At 50.7% G+C, this 17,396-nt stretch overlaps 1 protein-coding gene across 1 annotated transcript in view; it reads right to left on the bottom strand.

Moving 5' to 3' along the window:
- The window catches only part of RUNX3 (RUNX family transcription factor 3), a 60,871-nt gene extending 45,321 nt beyond the window's left edge, over positions 1-15,550 (bottom strand). The window contains exons 1-2 of the mRNA XM_084496992.1: positions 15,230-15,550; positions 13,965-14,963 (exon numbers count right to left, since the gene is read on the bottom strand). Coding sequence (XP_084353118.1) covers positions 13,965-14,022 — 58 coding nt within the window. The 5' untranslated portion in view covers positions 14,023-14,963; positions 15,230-15,550. The remainder of the gene's footprint in view (positions 1-13,964; positions 14,964-15,229) is intronic.
- Between the last annotated feature and the right edge of the window lie 1,846 nt (positions 15,551-17,396).

Below are 17,396 nucleotides of genomic sequence, written 5' to 3'. Positions count from 1 at the left end.
TGGTGACTCAATGTGTAATGATGTTTCCCAAAGAACATTTTTCAGTGAGGCTCCCATGAGTCTGGCCCCAAATGTTGCTGTGATGCTGGGTATCAAATGGGTGCACAGTGCTCCTGTGGCAGGCTGAGATTTGCACACGGAGCCTCTGGGAAGGGTCATTCATGCACACCAAAGCAGCGGCCAGGCTGTGTGCCCGCGTGCCAGCTGGGTGAAATGTTCGCAGTGCCCTGAACACTGCTGCGCTGTGCTCCAGCAGCTGGAGCCGCGCATTTGGGGAAGTCAAACACGAACAGAGAGAAAGTGAATGCTGGGAAGTGCTCATGTTCTCCCACTCTCACCTAATATCGCTGCGAAAGGCACCGGGCTTGTAGCAAACTGTGGCCGTAGATTTAGATATTGCTGCAATGGCCGCAACTACGCCTTGGAGACAGGGACAGAAATGGGTGCTTGTCTGCCCGGTGAGGGCAGGAGGGGACTGACAGCATCTTGCAGCTGGAACTGGCACCAGCTGGAGCTCCAGTTTCCTTTTCAGGTCTAATAGAGCCTCTTAGAGCCACATCTCAACAAAACCAGTTTTATAGGCAAGTGCAAACACACCTCAACCATTTAACTTCCCTGCAGAACATCAGCATTGCAACGGGAACCCACCCTGCACTCCCCAAGGGCACCCCGTTGACTCAAGAGCCCCTTAACCAGGCAGCTGACAGACTGGCTTTCCAAGGCCGACAGACTGGCCTTGTGCATCACCAGTAGCTTGCTCCAAAGAGAACGGTGGGGTCTTGCCACCTCATGCTGGCTGACCACAGGGCAGCAGAGATTCCCCACAGCAGCTTTGCTGAATTTCTGAAGCCCTTCCTGGAACATCCTCGTGTTGAAGACGAAGAGTGCCCCCCAAACCTCAGCCTGTGGTGCCTCACTGGGAGAGCCACCTCCGTGCCACGGTGAGACCTCCTGCTCTCCTGCCTCAGCCCATCTTATTTCTGCACTCTTCTTTCCAGCGGAGAATTACCTGACTTCTGCCTGGGTTGGGCAAAGCCCTGGTAGATGCACAGCTGGCAGCTGGGAAGGGAGGCACATCACAGGAGATGCTTTATAAATATGTGGTCTGCCAGCTAGCCTAATTCAGCAGCTTTCATCCACATGAGGGATTTCCCCACTTGTCTGCAGGCAGATGAGTTTGCAGAGCAGGGTGGTATTTGTTCTCCAGCAAGACAACCGTCTAGCAAAGCTCCCAAAACTGGCATTTAAAGGGAGGAAAAAGAGGGTGAGGGACAGGAAGCATGGGACAGATTGTGGCGATGGAGCCCAAAGAAGCTGCAATGTGTGCACCGAGCAGCATCATACACGGCTGGGGGAACATGGACAGAAGGGCGGCAATACATTTCTCCAGCCCATTGCAATGCTGCTTGGGTGAAGCATGAGCAAACAGCCAGCAGTGGCTGCCAGCTGAGCCCTGTGGGCAGATCCCAGGTCTCTGCATTCAGTCATTGCCCCAGGTCCACCTCACATGGGCTGTGACTCAAGCAGCTTGCCCAGAACCCCGGAATTTCTGGGGACCAGTAGTGCTGGCAAGGTCTCCTCCCACGGGGTGCTGAGGCCATGGGGCCCATCCCACCCCAAAACTCACACTGGAGAGTAAAGTTGCCTCTGGGGACACATCAGAGCATGCGAGGAGATACTGTGTGTAGCCCTGTCAATGGGACTCAACAGCCATTCCCTGAGGATCACACCAGTTACAAATTAAGCCATGAAATCGCCGGCAAACACAGCTATAACTCTACCTTATAGCTCAAGGCAGATGATACAAATGAGATTCAGGCTGGCTTGCATCCCTTTTGCAATGCCAGGGTTGTAATTGCACCCTGGACATTTCTGTCAATGCAACTGATTGGCTTTTTTTTTTTTTTTTTTTTTTTTTTTTTTTTTTTTTTTTCCCCACAGAAAACAAGGTCCCAGGCTAGGACCAGCTTGTCCTTTACAAGTTGTGTAACATTCCCATGGGACTGATCCCTGACTTGTGCCTTATCTGCCAGACTCCATGGCAATCAGCCAAAGAAACAGTGAAGGTTCTCCACCAGTGACACAGAGCAACCTCAAACTGCTGTCAGTGACCAACCTATGGTAAAGTAATTCTGAGAAAACGAGCCTCTGGTTCCAGTTGCAAGTTGTCCTTTGGGCCCACACCATTTTTTTCCAGGCTGGTTTGCTTTTTGCAATTATTCACTAGTTTCACTTCTATGAATAACTCTCGGCAATGCACTATCACCACGATGTCACAGCAGAGCTGCGGTCAGGCAGCTTTGACTAGATGGAGTCTGGGTTAGGGTTGCTTCTGCTCCTTCCTCGGATTATTTTTTCCGGTGCAAATGTTCTCTTGTCATATTTGCCATTCTGTAAAGACTCTCATTGGCAACCAGCATCCCTGGATGGTAAGTCTCATAGCGGTAGAGTAGCTACAGAAAACCCCAAAGAGGGCTCAGACCGTGAATTCACCTTGCACTTTAGCATCCATGTAGGCAGAGAACAAATCCCCTGGACTTTAAGGAATTAGTCACAGGTTAAAAACTACATGGAAGGTACTTTTCTGGTTTCTGGCTATGAACTCTGACAAATCAAATGCAATGTTATGTAGAGAATGTTGTTGAGTCCTTTTTGCTGCTCATCCATCTCCAGCATGCTGGGAAGGGAACCACGCCTGCCTGCTCCCTCCAACCCCCCAGCCCTGCAAGCCTCGTGCTGCATGAGCTCATTTTTGCAGAAGTTTCTTATAAAAGTTTGTATGCAACCAGGAGGTGCCTGTCTGCCGGGGTCAGCTGTCTGACACCACCAGCAGGCTCCCACCCCAGCCGAGGCCACGGGCTGGGAAGTGAAGCAGTTCAGCAGCAGGTTAGGGCTGGAGCCGAGAGAAATGGAGAACTTGTCCAGACAACATGGTAGTGGCTTTCAGTCTAGCATGAGCAGCCAGCTCTGCGGGGAGAGGGGGGATCTTATCTGTGAAACGCAACCTCAGCTGTTTCCTCGGGTCTGAGCCGTTCTGTGTCTGGCTGAAGGGACTGCCTGAACCTCCAAAACTGGAAGAGATCATGTGGTTTTGGAGAATATTTTTACATTTTCTCCTAAAACTGAACAGAGGGCCATCACTGGCAGGAAGCGTGGGCTCTGGGAGAAGGCATTGGCGGGGGAAGCAAGATGTCTGGGTTCAATTCGCAGCTCCACCGCAGCCTTCCCCAAGGACTCTGGACAAGTTGCTCATGGGCTCCAGCAAGTGCTTCGGTTCCCCCATCTGCAGAGCAGCGATAACGGTGCTTCTCCCAGCCCTGGCAGCCCCCGGCACCACAACCCACCCCAGTGCCACGTGTGCATCCCGCATCTGGCATTGAGGAGCCCCCGTTTCCATCAGGCCCTGGCCATGGTGCTCCTTCAAGGAAAATACTGTGAGCCCCGGCAGCCTCACATCCTTGACTCCTTGACGTTTCAATCCACCGTGCTGATAAAATACGCGCACACATGAGCCAGTCCTGCCAACAGCGAGCACTCTCGACCTCCATTTATGTCAGCAGGAATGGATTTTCATGGGACGGGGTCTTTTGATCTCTCAGCAGTCAGGATCCTCTCTCCTGCCAAAATGCAGCCACACAGTAAAACTGCAGCGGCCGTGTGATGGCTGGGGATGGGTGGCGGGAGGTCTCCATTCAAATGCTGGGGAGACAAACTGTGACTCCCCCATCTCGGAAGCATACCCCAACGCACCTGCTCTATGCAGGTGATGAGGGTATTTCACCTCCTCTGACTCAGGGTGAGACAGGGACACCAAGCGCCCGAGCTGTGGTTTCTGCAGGGTGTCAGTTTAAATAGCACTTGCTGACTCTCAGGGTAGAAAGAGGTTCAAAATTAATAAAAAATAGCTACCTCAAGGGCTTGGCTAGTATCCCTCCTCCACCAAAGAGTGTGTCAATACAGGAGAAATTCTAGCACTGCCTTTCCCATCCAATCCCTCCTGTGAAGGGGCAGCCAGGATGGAGGGGCTGGGGGGCCAGCATCGTAGACCTGCTTGTCCCACCACAGACAAAAAGCTTCAGTGCTGTGGATCCCAGTCCATCCCACCATCACAGGGCAGGGCCAGAGCAGCTCCTTGTCCCCAGGAGCTGCGCAAAAAGCTGCTGCAGGAGAGGGAGTGAGCAGGTACACCTCTGGACTCCCAGTGCTCTACAAGATTGCTGCATGAGAGACGTTTGTGGTCTTCCCATAAAAACCTAATCCCCTTCTAATAATTTGAACAGCATTTTTGCATGTTAATAATATCCTGTAATGTTGTCTCAGAATAAATTACAAAGAACTCTGGCATCACAGCAGGAATGAGCCTTTGCAATGATAGCAGAAAAATGTATGTCAGTGGGTTTCAGCTACCACAGCCTGGTCTTGGAAAAGTTAGCTGAATCGGGGGCTGACCAGGAACTACTTCATTCATATCTATTACCCTACTGGCCTCCATCACCCGAGGGAGGAAGGCAATGGGGAGAGTTGCAGGATGGAAGGACTCAGGACTGAAGTGGAAAGGTCTGGTTCCCAGCGACACGTTAACTCTGTTGCACACTGATGTCTCCCCAACACCTTCTCCATCTCTTGTATGTCATGAAACACCTCCACAATCCTGACACCAAATTCAGCAGACCTAAAGTGCCCAAAACTACATGAGAAAGCAAGTGACAATGGATTTCAGCTGCCCTAGCACTTGGAAGAGTGGTTTAAGCCCCTGCTTGTGATCCCAGGGGCCACTGTACTCAGCTATGCGAGGGGAAAGCCAGGAAAGCAAAGCTAATAAAGAGCAGAACCATGACATTTTGGAAAAAACACAAGGGAAGGGAAGCTCTGTGCCCAGCTCAAGGTGCAAAAGCAAACGCACAGCATTAATGTGGAGTAAATTAGGAGCTGACATGCTTTGCCACTTAGAGGCCCCTATTAGCTGTGGAGGTAGGGAGAGTTTAAAGCACGTGCACAGGATTTTTAATGACAGTGTAACACCAAAGGTTGGAGGGATAAGAGGCTTTGATGTGGGGACACAGACACCTCCAGGGCAGGCAGAGGGGGACGGTGCCAGATGAATCCTCACAGCCAGCGCCTCGCCAGGGACCCAGCCCAGCAGCACCGGGGCCAAGGAGCTGGTGGGCGCCCTGCCACTGGGTGCAGGGATGAGGAACCAGGGCTGGGGCTGCTGCTCCCTAGCCTGGCAGTTGTGCTGAGTTTATGGAAAAAATGGTGGGCTTGCCCATGCAGTGAGATTTTCCAAACTGACCCAGGACTAATAAAAGGAGGTGTTTAATTACAGGGTTCAATGTAATTGGGCACAAAAGTGGCCAGTAAAATGCAGCCATGGTACAAAGGAGCTGCAGAACAAGGCTTAATCTTGGAACAGAACATGAGATTTATTCTTTACATTCTCCGGGCAGCATTTTCTCTCTCTCTCCTAATGAGGGAAAATGGCACAGCCTTTCTCAAATCCCACTAAGTAGTTTATTCCTGACTTCAAGTCACTGAAACCATGGCATTGTGCTCTGTCCTGAAATTATCTCCATGCATATGCTTTGAGTTTAAAGGGAACAGCAAAGCCCATGTCTGGTGTTTAATGTCTGCCAGGCTGCAAAGAAACAGCCTCTGCAGCTTTTCTGCACACCTCAGTGCATCTCCCCGCACCCAGCCCAAGCTGCTGCTCCAGACCAAGCTCAAGCATTTATCTTCAATTCTCATGCACTTGCCTTTGCTGAACAAGAGACATCCTTGCTGCACCAATAAATGATCTCCTGCATCTCCCTGCAGTAGCACAAGGCAGAAATCGGTGTCTGGGTGAGACAGGCTGATTCCGCAGACATCAAGGCATGTGCATATAATTTCACTCAAATGGTCCCATTAACTCCAGCAGAGCCATGGGTTCACAAATGGGCAGATGGCACCGGGACACACAGTGTCTGAACAGGAATGGAAGTAGGCAACTCTGGCAGTAGTTTTTAATATTTGTAATGAGTGTGGCTTCCTCCCCTGCTTCTTGGCTCCTTATCAGGAAAGAAATCAAGCATCAAGCTACGGCTGGGGACATTCGTGTAGCAATCATGCTACCAGCAGCAGGCTGGATGGGAGGTGTGCACAGGCTGCATTTCTCCTTAGGAAACACGCCTCTCCCAGCAATAATCATGTGCTCGCTGCAGAGATCAGAAAGCCAATGCCTCGGTTGCTTGCTGAAGTTTTCATCCCCAGAACTCCCCTTCATTACAAAGTTATCATTGCTGCATGAACCTCTGCAGTTGCAAACCACAAACCAAGCACCATTTAACCAACGCCCATTCAGCAGACACTAACACTCATGCTGTTGACTCTGTGCAGAGAGACCAGGGCTGCTCTCGGAGCCCGCCGGGAAGCCTCCAGCAGAGCCCAGCCACGACTTGGTGTATCGGTACGGGACCGACCCGCCCGCATGCTCCCCACTGCCCCACGGCAAGTCTGCGACACCCTGAGCCTGTCTGCCTGTCCCCATGCCAGACTGAGCCCTGGCCAGGGACCAGGAGGCGCAGAGGGTGCGAGAAGCCAGAGCAGACTTTCGTCCAGGGCTGTGCTGCTAACATCATTCCTACCATTTTGTTTTGATTTTTTAGAAGTTATTTTAACAAAAACCATGCTGAGTTGTGAAATCGCATCCCAATATAGCAGACAAACACACACACTGACTGACAAAAAGCAGCCCCAGACCCCCCAGTCCCACCATCAGGGGTAGAACCGGCCCCGCTCCCACAGCGTGGCTGTCTCCTGGGCAGCCCCCAGCACGCGGTGTCCCCTGGCTCCGGGTGCATGGCCGCCGGCAGTGATGAGCTCCAGCCCCGGTGTGGCACGAGGCACGGGTGGAGGCCTGAGCAGGCATGGAGGGTGCCAGGCCTCATGCCTGCTGCCCCACGGTGCCGCTACAAAGCTGCTGGCACCTCGGAGACACAAATCCCTCCTGGGCTGCTTCTCCCCAGGGCAATAATGCAGTGCCAGGAGGTCCCTTCCCAGCCTTCGCCTCCCCAAATGGATGCACAGACCCTGGACCCTCTTTTTCCAGCATTTCATGTCCCTCTTGTCCTGGTTGTGGCTGTCCCAGAGGCAAAGGTCAGGCCTCCTGCAGGGCCCTCCTGCATAACAGAGGCTGTTGAAAAAAGCACGTTTTCAGCATCTCCCTTCCCAACTCAATCCTTCATTTTCTTTGAAAAAACAACAACACAACAACAACAACAAAAACTCAACTCTGCCTTCTCCTATTTTGGTTGTTTTTATATTTTATTTTACAATAGCTTGAGTAATACGTTCCTCATGTTCCAAAGGCACTTGCTTCTTCCAGTGGGAATGGAAAAACATTGTTTCTTTTTATTTTCCCTTTTCTTTTTCTTTTTAATATGTTTATGTTATGGAAAATACCCCCAGATTGCAGACGCATTGACTGTCCCACTTTCTTGAAAAAAAAAAAAAAAAAGGAAAAAAAGAAAAAAAAAGGAAAAAAAAAGAAAAGCATTTTTAGAAAGGGAAGAGCCAAGGAGGAGGATGCTGTGCTCAAAGGCTGTGCCTAGCACCCTGGGGACCTACACGTGGGTCTCAGTCCTGCTGCAGACCATGGTCACAGCCAGCTTTGGTGTCGATTTAGACTATCAGAGCCCCGCAGCATCACCAGGGTCTGTAGAGCACCCAGTGTATTGATGCTGTGTCCTGCCCACTGCTCTCACACAGGTAAATCAGAGCAATTAACAAGCTGGGTCTGGGCGATCACAGGAGCCAGGGATGGAGTAGGCATGGTCAGGATGAATACGGAGGCTGCAGGGCAGAGGACAGTTTGCATTTGCAGCCCAAAAGCCTGAAGTGTCTGTGATGCTTCCCTCTGCTGCAGCAAACACCAACAGCCTGTGTATAATTTGGGGGGGGAGGAGGAGGGGGAAAGTTACCACATTTATAGCTGGGTTTTGCTCCTTTTTCCATCCCACCCTACACCACTACCCTGGGTGCTGCTCTCAGGGCAAGGATAGTGTTCTTTTGGGACAAGAATTAAAGCTGAAGCTCTTAAAGCCAACCAGGTCTTCCTTGAAAGCGCATTTGCTCTGGCATGCAGCACGATTTCCATGGCAAGGGACTGCACGGCAGCACTTGCCCTGCTCCATTTGCTCTCAGTACTGGTCGTTGCTTTCTGCACAGGACAGGAAATGTGCAAAACTGGGGTGAGCTCTAAAAAGAAAAAAAAAAAAACAACACACCAAGAAACCCTGAGTGAACTGGTGGCCAGGCTTCAAAGGGACTTCTGTGCACAGGCTGCTGGGACTCCAGGATGAAAGGGTCTGGAGTGCTGATTCAGCCCAAGCCGCTGCGCCTGCTCCATCCCCAGCATGTCAGGGATAAAGCACCAAGGCCAAAGAAAATGAAAGCGCCCCTCTGAGAAGCACCGTGTGCCAGGACGGCTGGGGCACTGCAGCAGGCAGGTCGGGTGCTTCAGGAAACCACGAGGGCACAGCTCAGCCTGCTGGACCCTGGTCTGCTTGCATGGCAGCTCAATGCAGGAGAGTCCATTTTCAGCAGGTTGCAGCTAACGACCCAGCAATGACATTTCTTCCCACCCTGGACGTACCCATGAGAAAAAATAGGGTGTGAATGCCCCACGTAACAGGAGGACAAAGAAACATGGATCCTTGTGGCTGAGCCCCATACCCTCCTTGCCACCGCCCCAACGCTGCTGGGGGATGTCCCGCCAGGCGGGCGCTGAGGACGTACTGGCAGGTTTTTGAATGTTCTCCCTTCTGTTGATCAGCCTTGTTTGGGGAATATTTATGGTGTGGTCCGTGGCTCAGGCTCGTTGCTTCAGATGGGAAGTCACATTCTTGTTCCTAATGCCAACCATGTGTGGATCTGAGCCTGCAAGCACACAGCTCATTCTTTGTTTCCTAAACTGTACATGGCCAAAACAGTGGACCACAAACACTGACGACATATCAGAGCAGATCAAGTCTAAGAAATCATCATGAATTAAAGTGCTTAGTAAAGGGAAGCGCCACTGTCTCTCTACCCCTATTAGATCATAACAAGGTGATGAGAGACAATGAATTTATATTCACTGTTGTCCCCCCCAAAACATACACACACAAATATATTAAAAAAAAAAAAAAAAGACATGCTACGAGTCAGCAGGGTGCCCTTGGAAAAGGCAAAGCCACTGACAGTTGATCAGGAGCCGTCAAACTCACGCGCACAAGCCATCCCAACGAAGGGAGGATGAATGGAGAAAAAGCAGACCTTGTGGCCACATGCTGCAGCACACCAGGCCCCTGGCACGTGTGAGTGTGTGCGTGCAGGGCAGGGGCAGTGCAGTGCAGCACTCGGGCTCCCCCACTCTGCACCGTCAGGGCGCTGGGGGGCCCTGAGCCAGGCTTTGTGCATGCATAGGTAGGCACTGGGTGAGAGCAGGCTCCAGCTGAGCTGTGATCACTGGAGAGCTCACAGGTGTGCAGTGTTCAAGGGTGTGCAAGCATCCCTGCCTAGATAGCCAGCATTGCTCTGACACTGCTCCAGTGCACCCAAATCACCAGCTCTCTGTCCAAAATCACCACCAGCTTTCCTCAGCACTCTAAGCTAAAGCATAGTGCCGAGACCCACCGATTTTACCCATTATAAATTAGCCTAACACCAAAACACGTGTCTGTGGGCTGGCCTGCATAGCATCCCTTCCCCCCTCCCCAGCATCCAGATTTTTTGCCCTGCTTCTCCCACCCGCAGACACGGCCGCACTTGGTGCCCAGCCACGGGCAGGTACAGCCCCTGTTCTCCTGCCTCCCACCCCTGCTGCAGACCTCTGGTGCACACTGCCATCGTGCTGGGGAGAACTGCATTTGCTCTCATGTTTGAAACAAGAAAAAAATCTCCTTGAGTGCTGCAGGATGAGACACAGCACCTGCATTTAGGGAAACTCAGCTGCAAAGCTCAGTGCTGCCACTACCCATACGTGGGGATGTGTGGTGCCTGCTCATGCCAGCCTCGGCCAGAGGCATTGCCCACAGCGTGGTGAGGCAGGACAAGGAAAAACTGCTGGAAACATTGCCAGGGTTACAGTTTTCTGTGGTTAGGAAGAAACACAGAAAGCCATTAAAAGGCAGTTTGCTGAGGGGAAATCCTGAGGTGGCGAGTTATGGGAAGGTTGGAAAAAGAAACCTCTGCCCAGGGAGAGACGGGGACATTGCCAAGCACGTGAGGTGAGCCGGTCATTTTATAAAAACATGTGTGGTCCATGACAAAAAGACGAGAAGAAAAGTGGTTCTGGAAGGAGCAGTGGACCTGCTGCACTTGGCGAGAGCTGTAGAGGGAAGGAGGAAGGGAGAGGATGGCAAGGGGCTGTACGGGGCCTGGGGGCACAGGGAAAGGTGCCCTGAGGGCACAGCCACTGCAGCCAGTCATGGTGAAACCTCTGAGTAACCTGTGCTCGTGGGCTCCCTGGGGCTGCTGGCAACATGCGGACGGCATCGGCCTGACAGAGAAGAAATATAGCCTCTGACTGCACGGGGGCTGTCATCCTCACCCAGTTTCAGAAGCCAAAGGTGACCAGCAGCACCTTTGACACCTGTGGCCACAATGTTTCCTCCCCCTCCCAGCAGCAGGAGAGCAGGCAGAGCTCCCACTGGCCACCCCTGGAGACAGAAGTTAACTCGTCTGTGTGAGCCACTGTATTTCGGGGATGGTGCCCTGTGGGAATGTGGCTCATTTCTTCCCTTTTGGGGCAGCCAATTTTCTCAGTGGGATTTCAGAAAACCAGTCAAGCCACCAGCAAGGCAAGGAGAGGGCAGCTGCCCACAAGGACACCAACATGACGGAGAAAGATGCAAAAACAAGATAGCACAGTTTTGTTGTTTCACTGGGGAGCACAGTGCTGGTTCAGGAGCTGTTCCCTCGTGCTCTTAGATTTACAAAGGCAAAGGGAAAACACAAAACATGGGTGCTCTGAGCTCTGGAGACAAGTCGCCCATGCCGCTGCCAGCAGGCCTCGGCAGGGCTCGCCCCAGCACCAAGCCCCTCATGACCCGCAGCCAAGTGCTGGCAGCCCCGGCCACCCATCGTGGCCCCGCCACGGTGTCACAGCCCAGCCACCGCCAGAGAGTTCTGCAAATGGAGCCGTTTTCTACTGAAGCAGCAGTGGTGGCTGTGAAGAAAGCAGAGGTCTTCGCTGAGCCTTCCTGTCCCGAAAGCCATCACTAACAACGGGCTAATGTGACATGAGTGGCCTGACAACTTTGCGGCAACCTGCTGCCACCAGGGTGGTGACTCATGAGGTCCCAGGAGGGCATGGTCGGAACCAGGAGCTGATCTGCTGAGCAAAAATCATAATTCTTTACCACCAGCATCATAAGGAGCTGTGCCTGCTTTGGGCATGAGGAACATCGGCTGAACCACATGTTGTCGACAGTTCTTTGCCCCATGGAGCTGCTCTCCCTACAAAACACGGGGTTTATATCCAAAAAGCCATGTACTCAAAGCAAATTCATTTGAGCTTCTACCATATCTTTTACTCAGCTGTGAATATGAGCAGTTCCTCCTCACTCCTTTGACTGGCGATTGGTGCAGCTCTACCATGTGGCACTTCTTCAGCTACCCCATTGGAGAGATGAAAAATACTTTTTCTATTAAAAAAAGGGTTTCCAGACTAACTAGTGAATACCTTTGGGATTTTTTGTTTCATTCCTTAAATGTTTGTGCAAACAAACATCCATTTTCATGGTTATGCCCAGAAAAACAAACAAAAAATATGAATACAGTTGAATCCAAAAAAGCCATGAAGAATTTAAATGAACATTCATGAATGTTTTACTGTACTCACCCAAATCTAGCTGTGCGCAAAGCTGTGCAGAAGACACACTGAGCTCCGTAAAGAAAACAAGGATTTCTTGTCCTAATACTAAACAAATGTTTCACCATTTGGCCATATTCCACCCTTGGAGCAATCATTTAATTCTCCCCCGTTTAATAAAAATTATGTCTGAAACAAAGATGTTTATTGCTTTTATGAGTTCCTATTTGTATGGAAATTGCATACGAGACGTGATATTTCTGTTTCTCACTCTCTTTTTATTTTTAAATGAGCAAACACAGTTAAACTCCGGCATTTCTTCATCTGCCTTGTGGAGGCTGAAGTATAGATTAAAAAGAACCATACAAATGTTTTTTATAAACTTCTCTTATTTCCTTGCCATGGAACTGCCTTTAATTAGCTCCATGGAGTACAAAAGACACATTTGTAATGCCACCGTCCCTGAGCAGAGGGCATTATGACAACCATGCATATTTTGCCTGTTCTCCCTGTCCTCTGGCACGGTGCAGCCATGCTGGGGTCAGGGGAGCCAACCCAGCTTCACACTCCCATACCCCAAACCAGCTCTGGCTTCTGCTCCCTATCCAATGTCCTCTGTTCAGAAGAAAATTCAAAGCCCCCAGGTACAGCAATGAGAGTTGACACCATCAATCTGCCTCAAAAGTACACATAACCTTTGCATTCTCAGAAATAGGCAAAAAACTATGGCTAATCCATTTCTGGTCATGCAGTTGGAAAGCCCCAAAGAATTGCAGCCTGCTCTATTTTGCCCCTGAAGTAGGGCTCAATTTAGGATCACCCTGCCCCTATCCATTTGGGTTCAGGACCTGAGTCTTTACAGCTGTGATCAGCTCAAGCTTCGGCTGACGCTCCCTAACTGCAGCTGCAAAACCAGGAAGGGAGACAGCAGCAGTTCGCAGAGCTCTGCCCAACTCGTTAGCAAGCACCAAGCTTCTTCCCAAAAAGGTGTCATCATATGCCTTAGAGCTGTACCGCTTGCAGCCTGCAGAAACAAGGACAGGCCAAATCACCTGGCTCATGTCGTGCAGCTTACCTGCAAAGTACGTATGCTCTTGTGAGAAGCATTTTGAAGGCATTGCAGCCACCAGTGTGCAATGAAGAGACAGGGACCAGCACACTGCAGCCGGCAGGAATTACAGGCCCTATCCCCCTTCTTGAAGAAAGATCCCTTTGCAACATAAATCATTCAGGGTGTCTCTGTGCTCGCACACATGCACCGCATGTCATAAAACGTGACATGCACCAATGGCCTGAAAAAGTGACAGACAGTGGCAGTTTGCAATTCTGCTCCTCCCAGTGCCACACCTGGGAGCAGGCACTGCTGGCTGGGAGCTGGGACCCTGCAGAGGAGAAACCCAGAGAGAAGCAGGCACTGAGCAGACAATGTGCCTGTCCTGAGGCAGACAAGAAATGAAGCCACCATGTCCCAGGGTTTGCAGAGAGGCCATGGCAGTAAGAACAGGTTGAATAAATCCATTTTCCAAGGAAATTACATAATTGGTGAAGCACTATGTACAGTTGCTGTGTGTATTCACATTTATACTTTTACACAGAAGTAAACATACAAAAGTCTAAGCCTGAATGCAGCTCTAACCTCCCCACAAGCCCTTTTCCACCTGCAGAGCAGCTTCTCCCTAGAAGTAATTTCTTTACACTTCTGCAGATTTTTACTCCCCCTGCAGGTTACCTCCTGCTGTACCTGCACAGCATCCAGCCCACAACACCCAATGCCCAGGTAACAACTTGGACAATAGAAAAAACATCAAGTAAGTCCCAGCACAAGTCAGTCCTGACCCTCTGCAATGACCACACTGACCCTTCCCAGCACGGCTGGCAACAAAACCACATGGGAAAAAGGAAAAGAACTACTGGGAGGAAATCACACACCAGTCCTACACAAGGACAGCGATGGATCAAAGCATTGCAGACCCAACAGAAAACCGTGGCGAGGAGCAGTGAGAAGAGATGTGCCAGCAAAACGGCATCACAGCCTGCTGCTGGCTTGCTTCTTTAAAAAATAACTAAATAAATGCAAAACCCAACAGCATTTCCTGCCACCGTGGAATGAGGCAGCCCGATCTGTACTCACCGCGCAGGAAAGTGGAGGAGTAGGTGGTGAAGGAGTCGAAGATGCTGTTGGAAGCCATCCCCTCGTCCCGCAGCTCGGCTCCCCCTTAGGAGCTGGAGGCAGGCAGGAGGAGGAGGAGGGATGGGAGAGGCAGCAGCAAGGGGGAGGAAGAGGAAAACCCCGCCAGCGGTGCAGGTAGCCTCTGGCTCGCTCGTGGTTCTGTGGTCGGCTCAGCAGAGCCGCCAGCTCGGCATCCGCTGGGTGGGAGAGCAGCGTCACCTGATCCGTGGCGTCAATGGGCCTGGCGATATCGCTGTGGCTTTGACTTTTTTTCTTAATAATTTTATGGTTTGTATTTGTTGGTTCATGGGAGGCCTGTGCAACTCACTCGGACTCGCTGGTGAGTGACAGACGGGAGCGGAGCAGAGGAGCGCAGAGACATTTTTCTTTAATTAATTATAACGTTGCCTTAGAAGAAATGGAGAAGAGTCTGTAGATTTCTAATTGGGTGATTGAAATAATAACCCATTTACATTCAGTGCTTTTTTCCTTTTAACTGCCTTTTCTCACACATTCACCACTTCTCTGTATCCTAATTTTTAGCTGTACACGACTTTCTGAATTTCAGCCCTTACGGATTATTGGTACTGTGTGCTGAGACTGTTTCCATATGTGTAGATGGGTGGTTCTTCACAGGGATTTTATGTGAATTAGTATTAAGTAGAAATATGAAGCACATACAGTAGAAGAAACATTGCTCTCTGTAGAGGAGGGACCTACCACCATCACTCCTGGGAAAGGCCAGTGAGGAGGAGGAGCAGGAGGACAAGAAGAAGGCAGGGGGTCTGGCTGAGCATCAGGGCATGCGAGTACAATTTCAAGGTATTTATAGTTTGGCACTCATCTCCTCTTGCCACTTGCTGCTGTCAGTTGAGTTTTTCATCCGATGGATGTTGACAGTCAGATGTATGAAGATGCTATCATCCAAGGCATTACAGATTCCTGCAGCATTATTACAGGCTGGGGAGGAAAAAAAAAAAAAAAAAAAAAGAAAAAAAAAGCTGCTTATATTTGCTGCAACTGAAAACCAGCCCGTTTTCTACTTTTAAGCAGAGAGTGGGAAAAACTGTTTTCAGACTCCTGGAGGTGGCAGACGATGTGCAAATACCAGTACAAGAGGAAAGCAGCCCAGCCTGGAAAACACCTGATGCAAGCCCTAGCACCACAAAGAGCTGTGTCTATGCTATCAAACAGCATCACCTTGTCTCTCCTTGCCAGATACCCACCTGTGACCACAGCTTCAGCCCTAGGATGTGAGTTATGGGCAATGAAGCTGTTTCCACTGGAGCAGCGGCGTTGCTCCCTCTAGGTACCCAGCAGCAGGGGGACGCAGCCCCCAATCCCCAGCACAGCCCAGAAGGGAGCAGGGGAACAGTACCCTACTCACCATCCCTGCCTAGCTCAGCAGCACAGCATGTCCACTTGGGTGATGTTCAGAGGTCTCAGGCCCTTTTTGTTTTTTTTTTTTTTGCATCTCCTTCCATACAGAGGAATGTGTGGAAGTTTCACCTCCTATCTGGCTTAAGTCCCACTAGCATCAAGGGAGAAGAATCACACTGAAGAGGAGGGGGAAGTGCTTTTAAGGTGTCTGCACCCTCCCCACTATAAGGTGCCAGATTGATTGGAGCTCTGATTCAGCTGAGCTGAGCAAACATCCTTCAGCTGTGCTAACTGGAGTAGGCTCTGGATGGGGCTTCTCCTCTTGCTCACCCTCCCACCGCCTCATGTTCCTTAAATCATGGCTGTACCAACCCCACAGACGTGGTACCAAGCCCCTTTGGCACAGCTAGGGCTTGTGGACTTGGCCGTTGTCCTCATGCAATCCACAAAATCAGCTTCTATCATAAAATTTCTCCTTCAGCCCTTCTGAATCAGCACTTTTTTTCCACAAGTGTATCTTTACATCTAAACACTCCAATTTGCTCCTTCAGAGGTAAGGGTTTATTATGTGGTCTACAAACTGATGGGTATTCCATGTGTTATCTATACACGGCACCTACACCGTGCTCACAGCATGCGTCCAGAAGATTAACAATGAGCTCAGGCATCACACTTCATTACACACGTTTATTTGCATCCACGTGAGGGTAATGAACATCCCAAATGACTTACTCTGCTTGCTTGCCAGTACTCGTGGAAATCCAAAATTCCTCCCCAAAGTTCTAAGAGGCTCCAGAGCAATTTTAGGACAAAACCCACATTAAATTTTTGCTCTATTACATCTGTTTATCTGTTTACAAAAACGTGTCTTTTTGTTTTGTTTTGTTTTGTTTTGTTTTGTTAGCCATGTTACCACAGATAGCCACTGAGCCTTTATTGCCCTCCCTGCAAACACAGCCCCACCATCAAGCAAGCCCAGCTGCAGTTGCACCTTCCCAAACAAAGTGTGGGTATGGCAACCAGAGCCACTGCTGTCACTGCTGCAAGCCTCAGGAATAGCAAGGCATTTCTGGGTTAGCAAACCCAGTGCTTTTACCCTCAGAAAATGCTGTTACTCGGAAATAACTGACATTCACTGGTGCTAACAGGTTGTTGTAAGTGCACACGCTTTTGTGTGCTCGCTTGAAAGGGGCTTTGCAGCTCAATGACTTCCTCTTTGGTGCAGCTAAAACCGCGCCTGTCTGCAGCTGCCCACTGTGCCCTGTGCCACGAATGCTGGCCTCTGGGAAGGTCAAAGCCACACTCTGCTCCCAAGGTGCAGGGCAAAGGGTCCAGCATCTGCTGTGCACACGAGTGCAGCCTGAGCGCCAGCATCCAGGCACCCGAGAAAAGCAAGAGCTCAGGGTGTTAGCACCTGCCAGTTTGGTCCATGGGAAGAGCTACTGCAGTACGCATGGTGTTTCCCAGAGTCATTATTTGCAAGGAAGGGAGGTGGGATGGTGGTTTGATGGTATATGTGGGAAACCGAGACCGGACAGTGGGGATTAAAACATATATTAATTTGGGAAGATGGCTGAAAGCAAATAAATACATGTCCTTAACAGTTCAAAGCTCTGCACATCTGCAATGTGCCACATCATTTTGGCATGCTGTATTTTAGCCAAAATACCTGTTAGCGCCTCACCCCCATGTCCTGAAACTGCGGTGCATCTCATGGCCCCCTCCAGCCCCCTGGGCTGACGGCTGTGCCCCGCCAAGGCAGGACTCGCTTGCCTGAGCCGCCAACGCTGACAGCACATCCCGGCCCCAGCATCTCCTTGCCTCACCCAGCCTGTGCTGGCTCTGGCTAAAGCCCTGGGAAACGAGGCATGTGATTGCCTCCATAAAACCTACCAGGCCCAGGAAACAAGCTGAGGCTGTGTGCAGCCTTCACCCCGGCACTGCCTTGCTGGCGCCAGGGTGCTCTGCGCACCCCTGTGCTTGCTGCCCAGACCTCTGCCCGCAGCAGTGTGC

Source organism: Aythya ferina (genome assembly GCF_964211825.1).
Source record: "Aythya ferina genome assembly, chromosome: 24".
NCBI lineage: Eukaryota > Metazoa > Chordata > Aves > Anseriformes > Anatidae > Aythya > Aythya ferina.
Note: the sequence above shows the minus strand (reverse complement) of the source record. Positions and strands in the feature narration are given on the sequence as shown.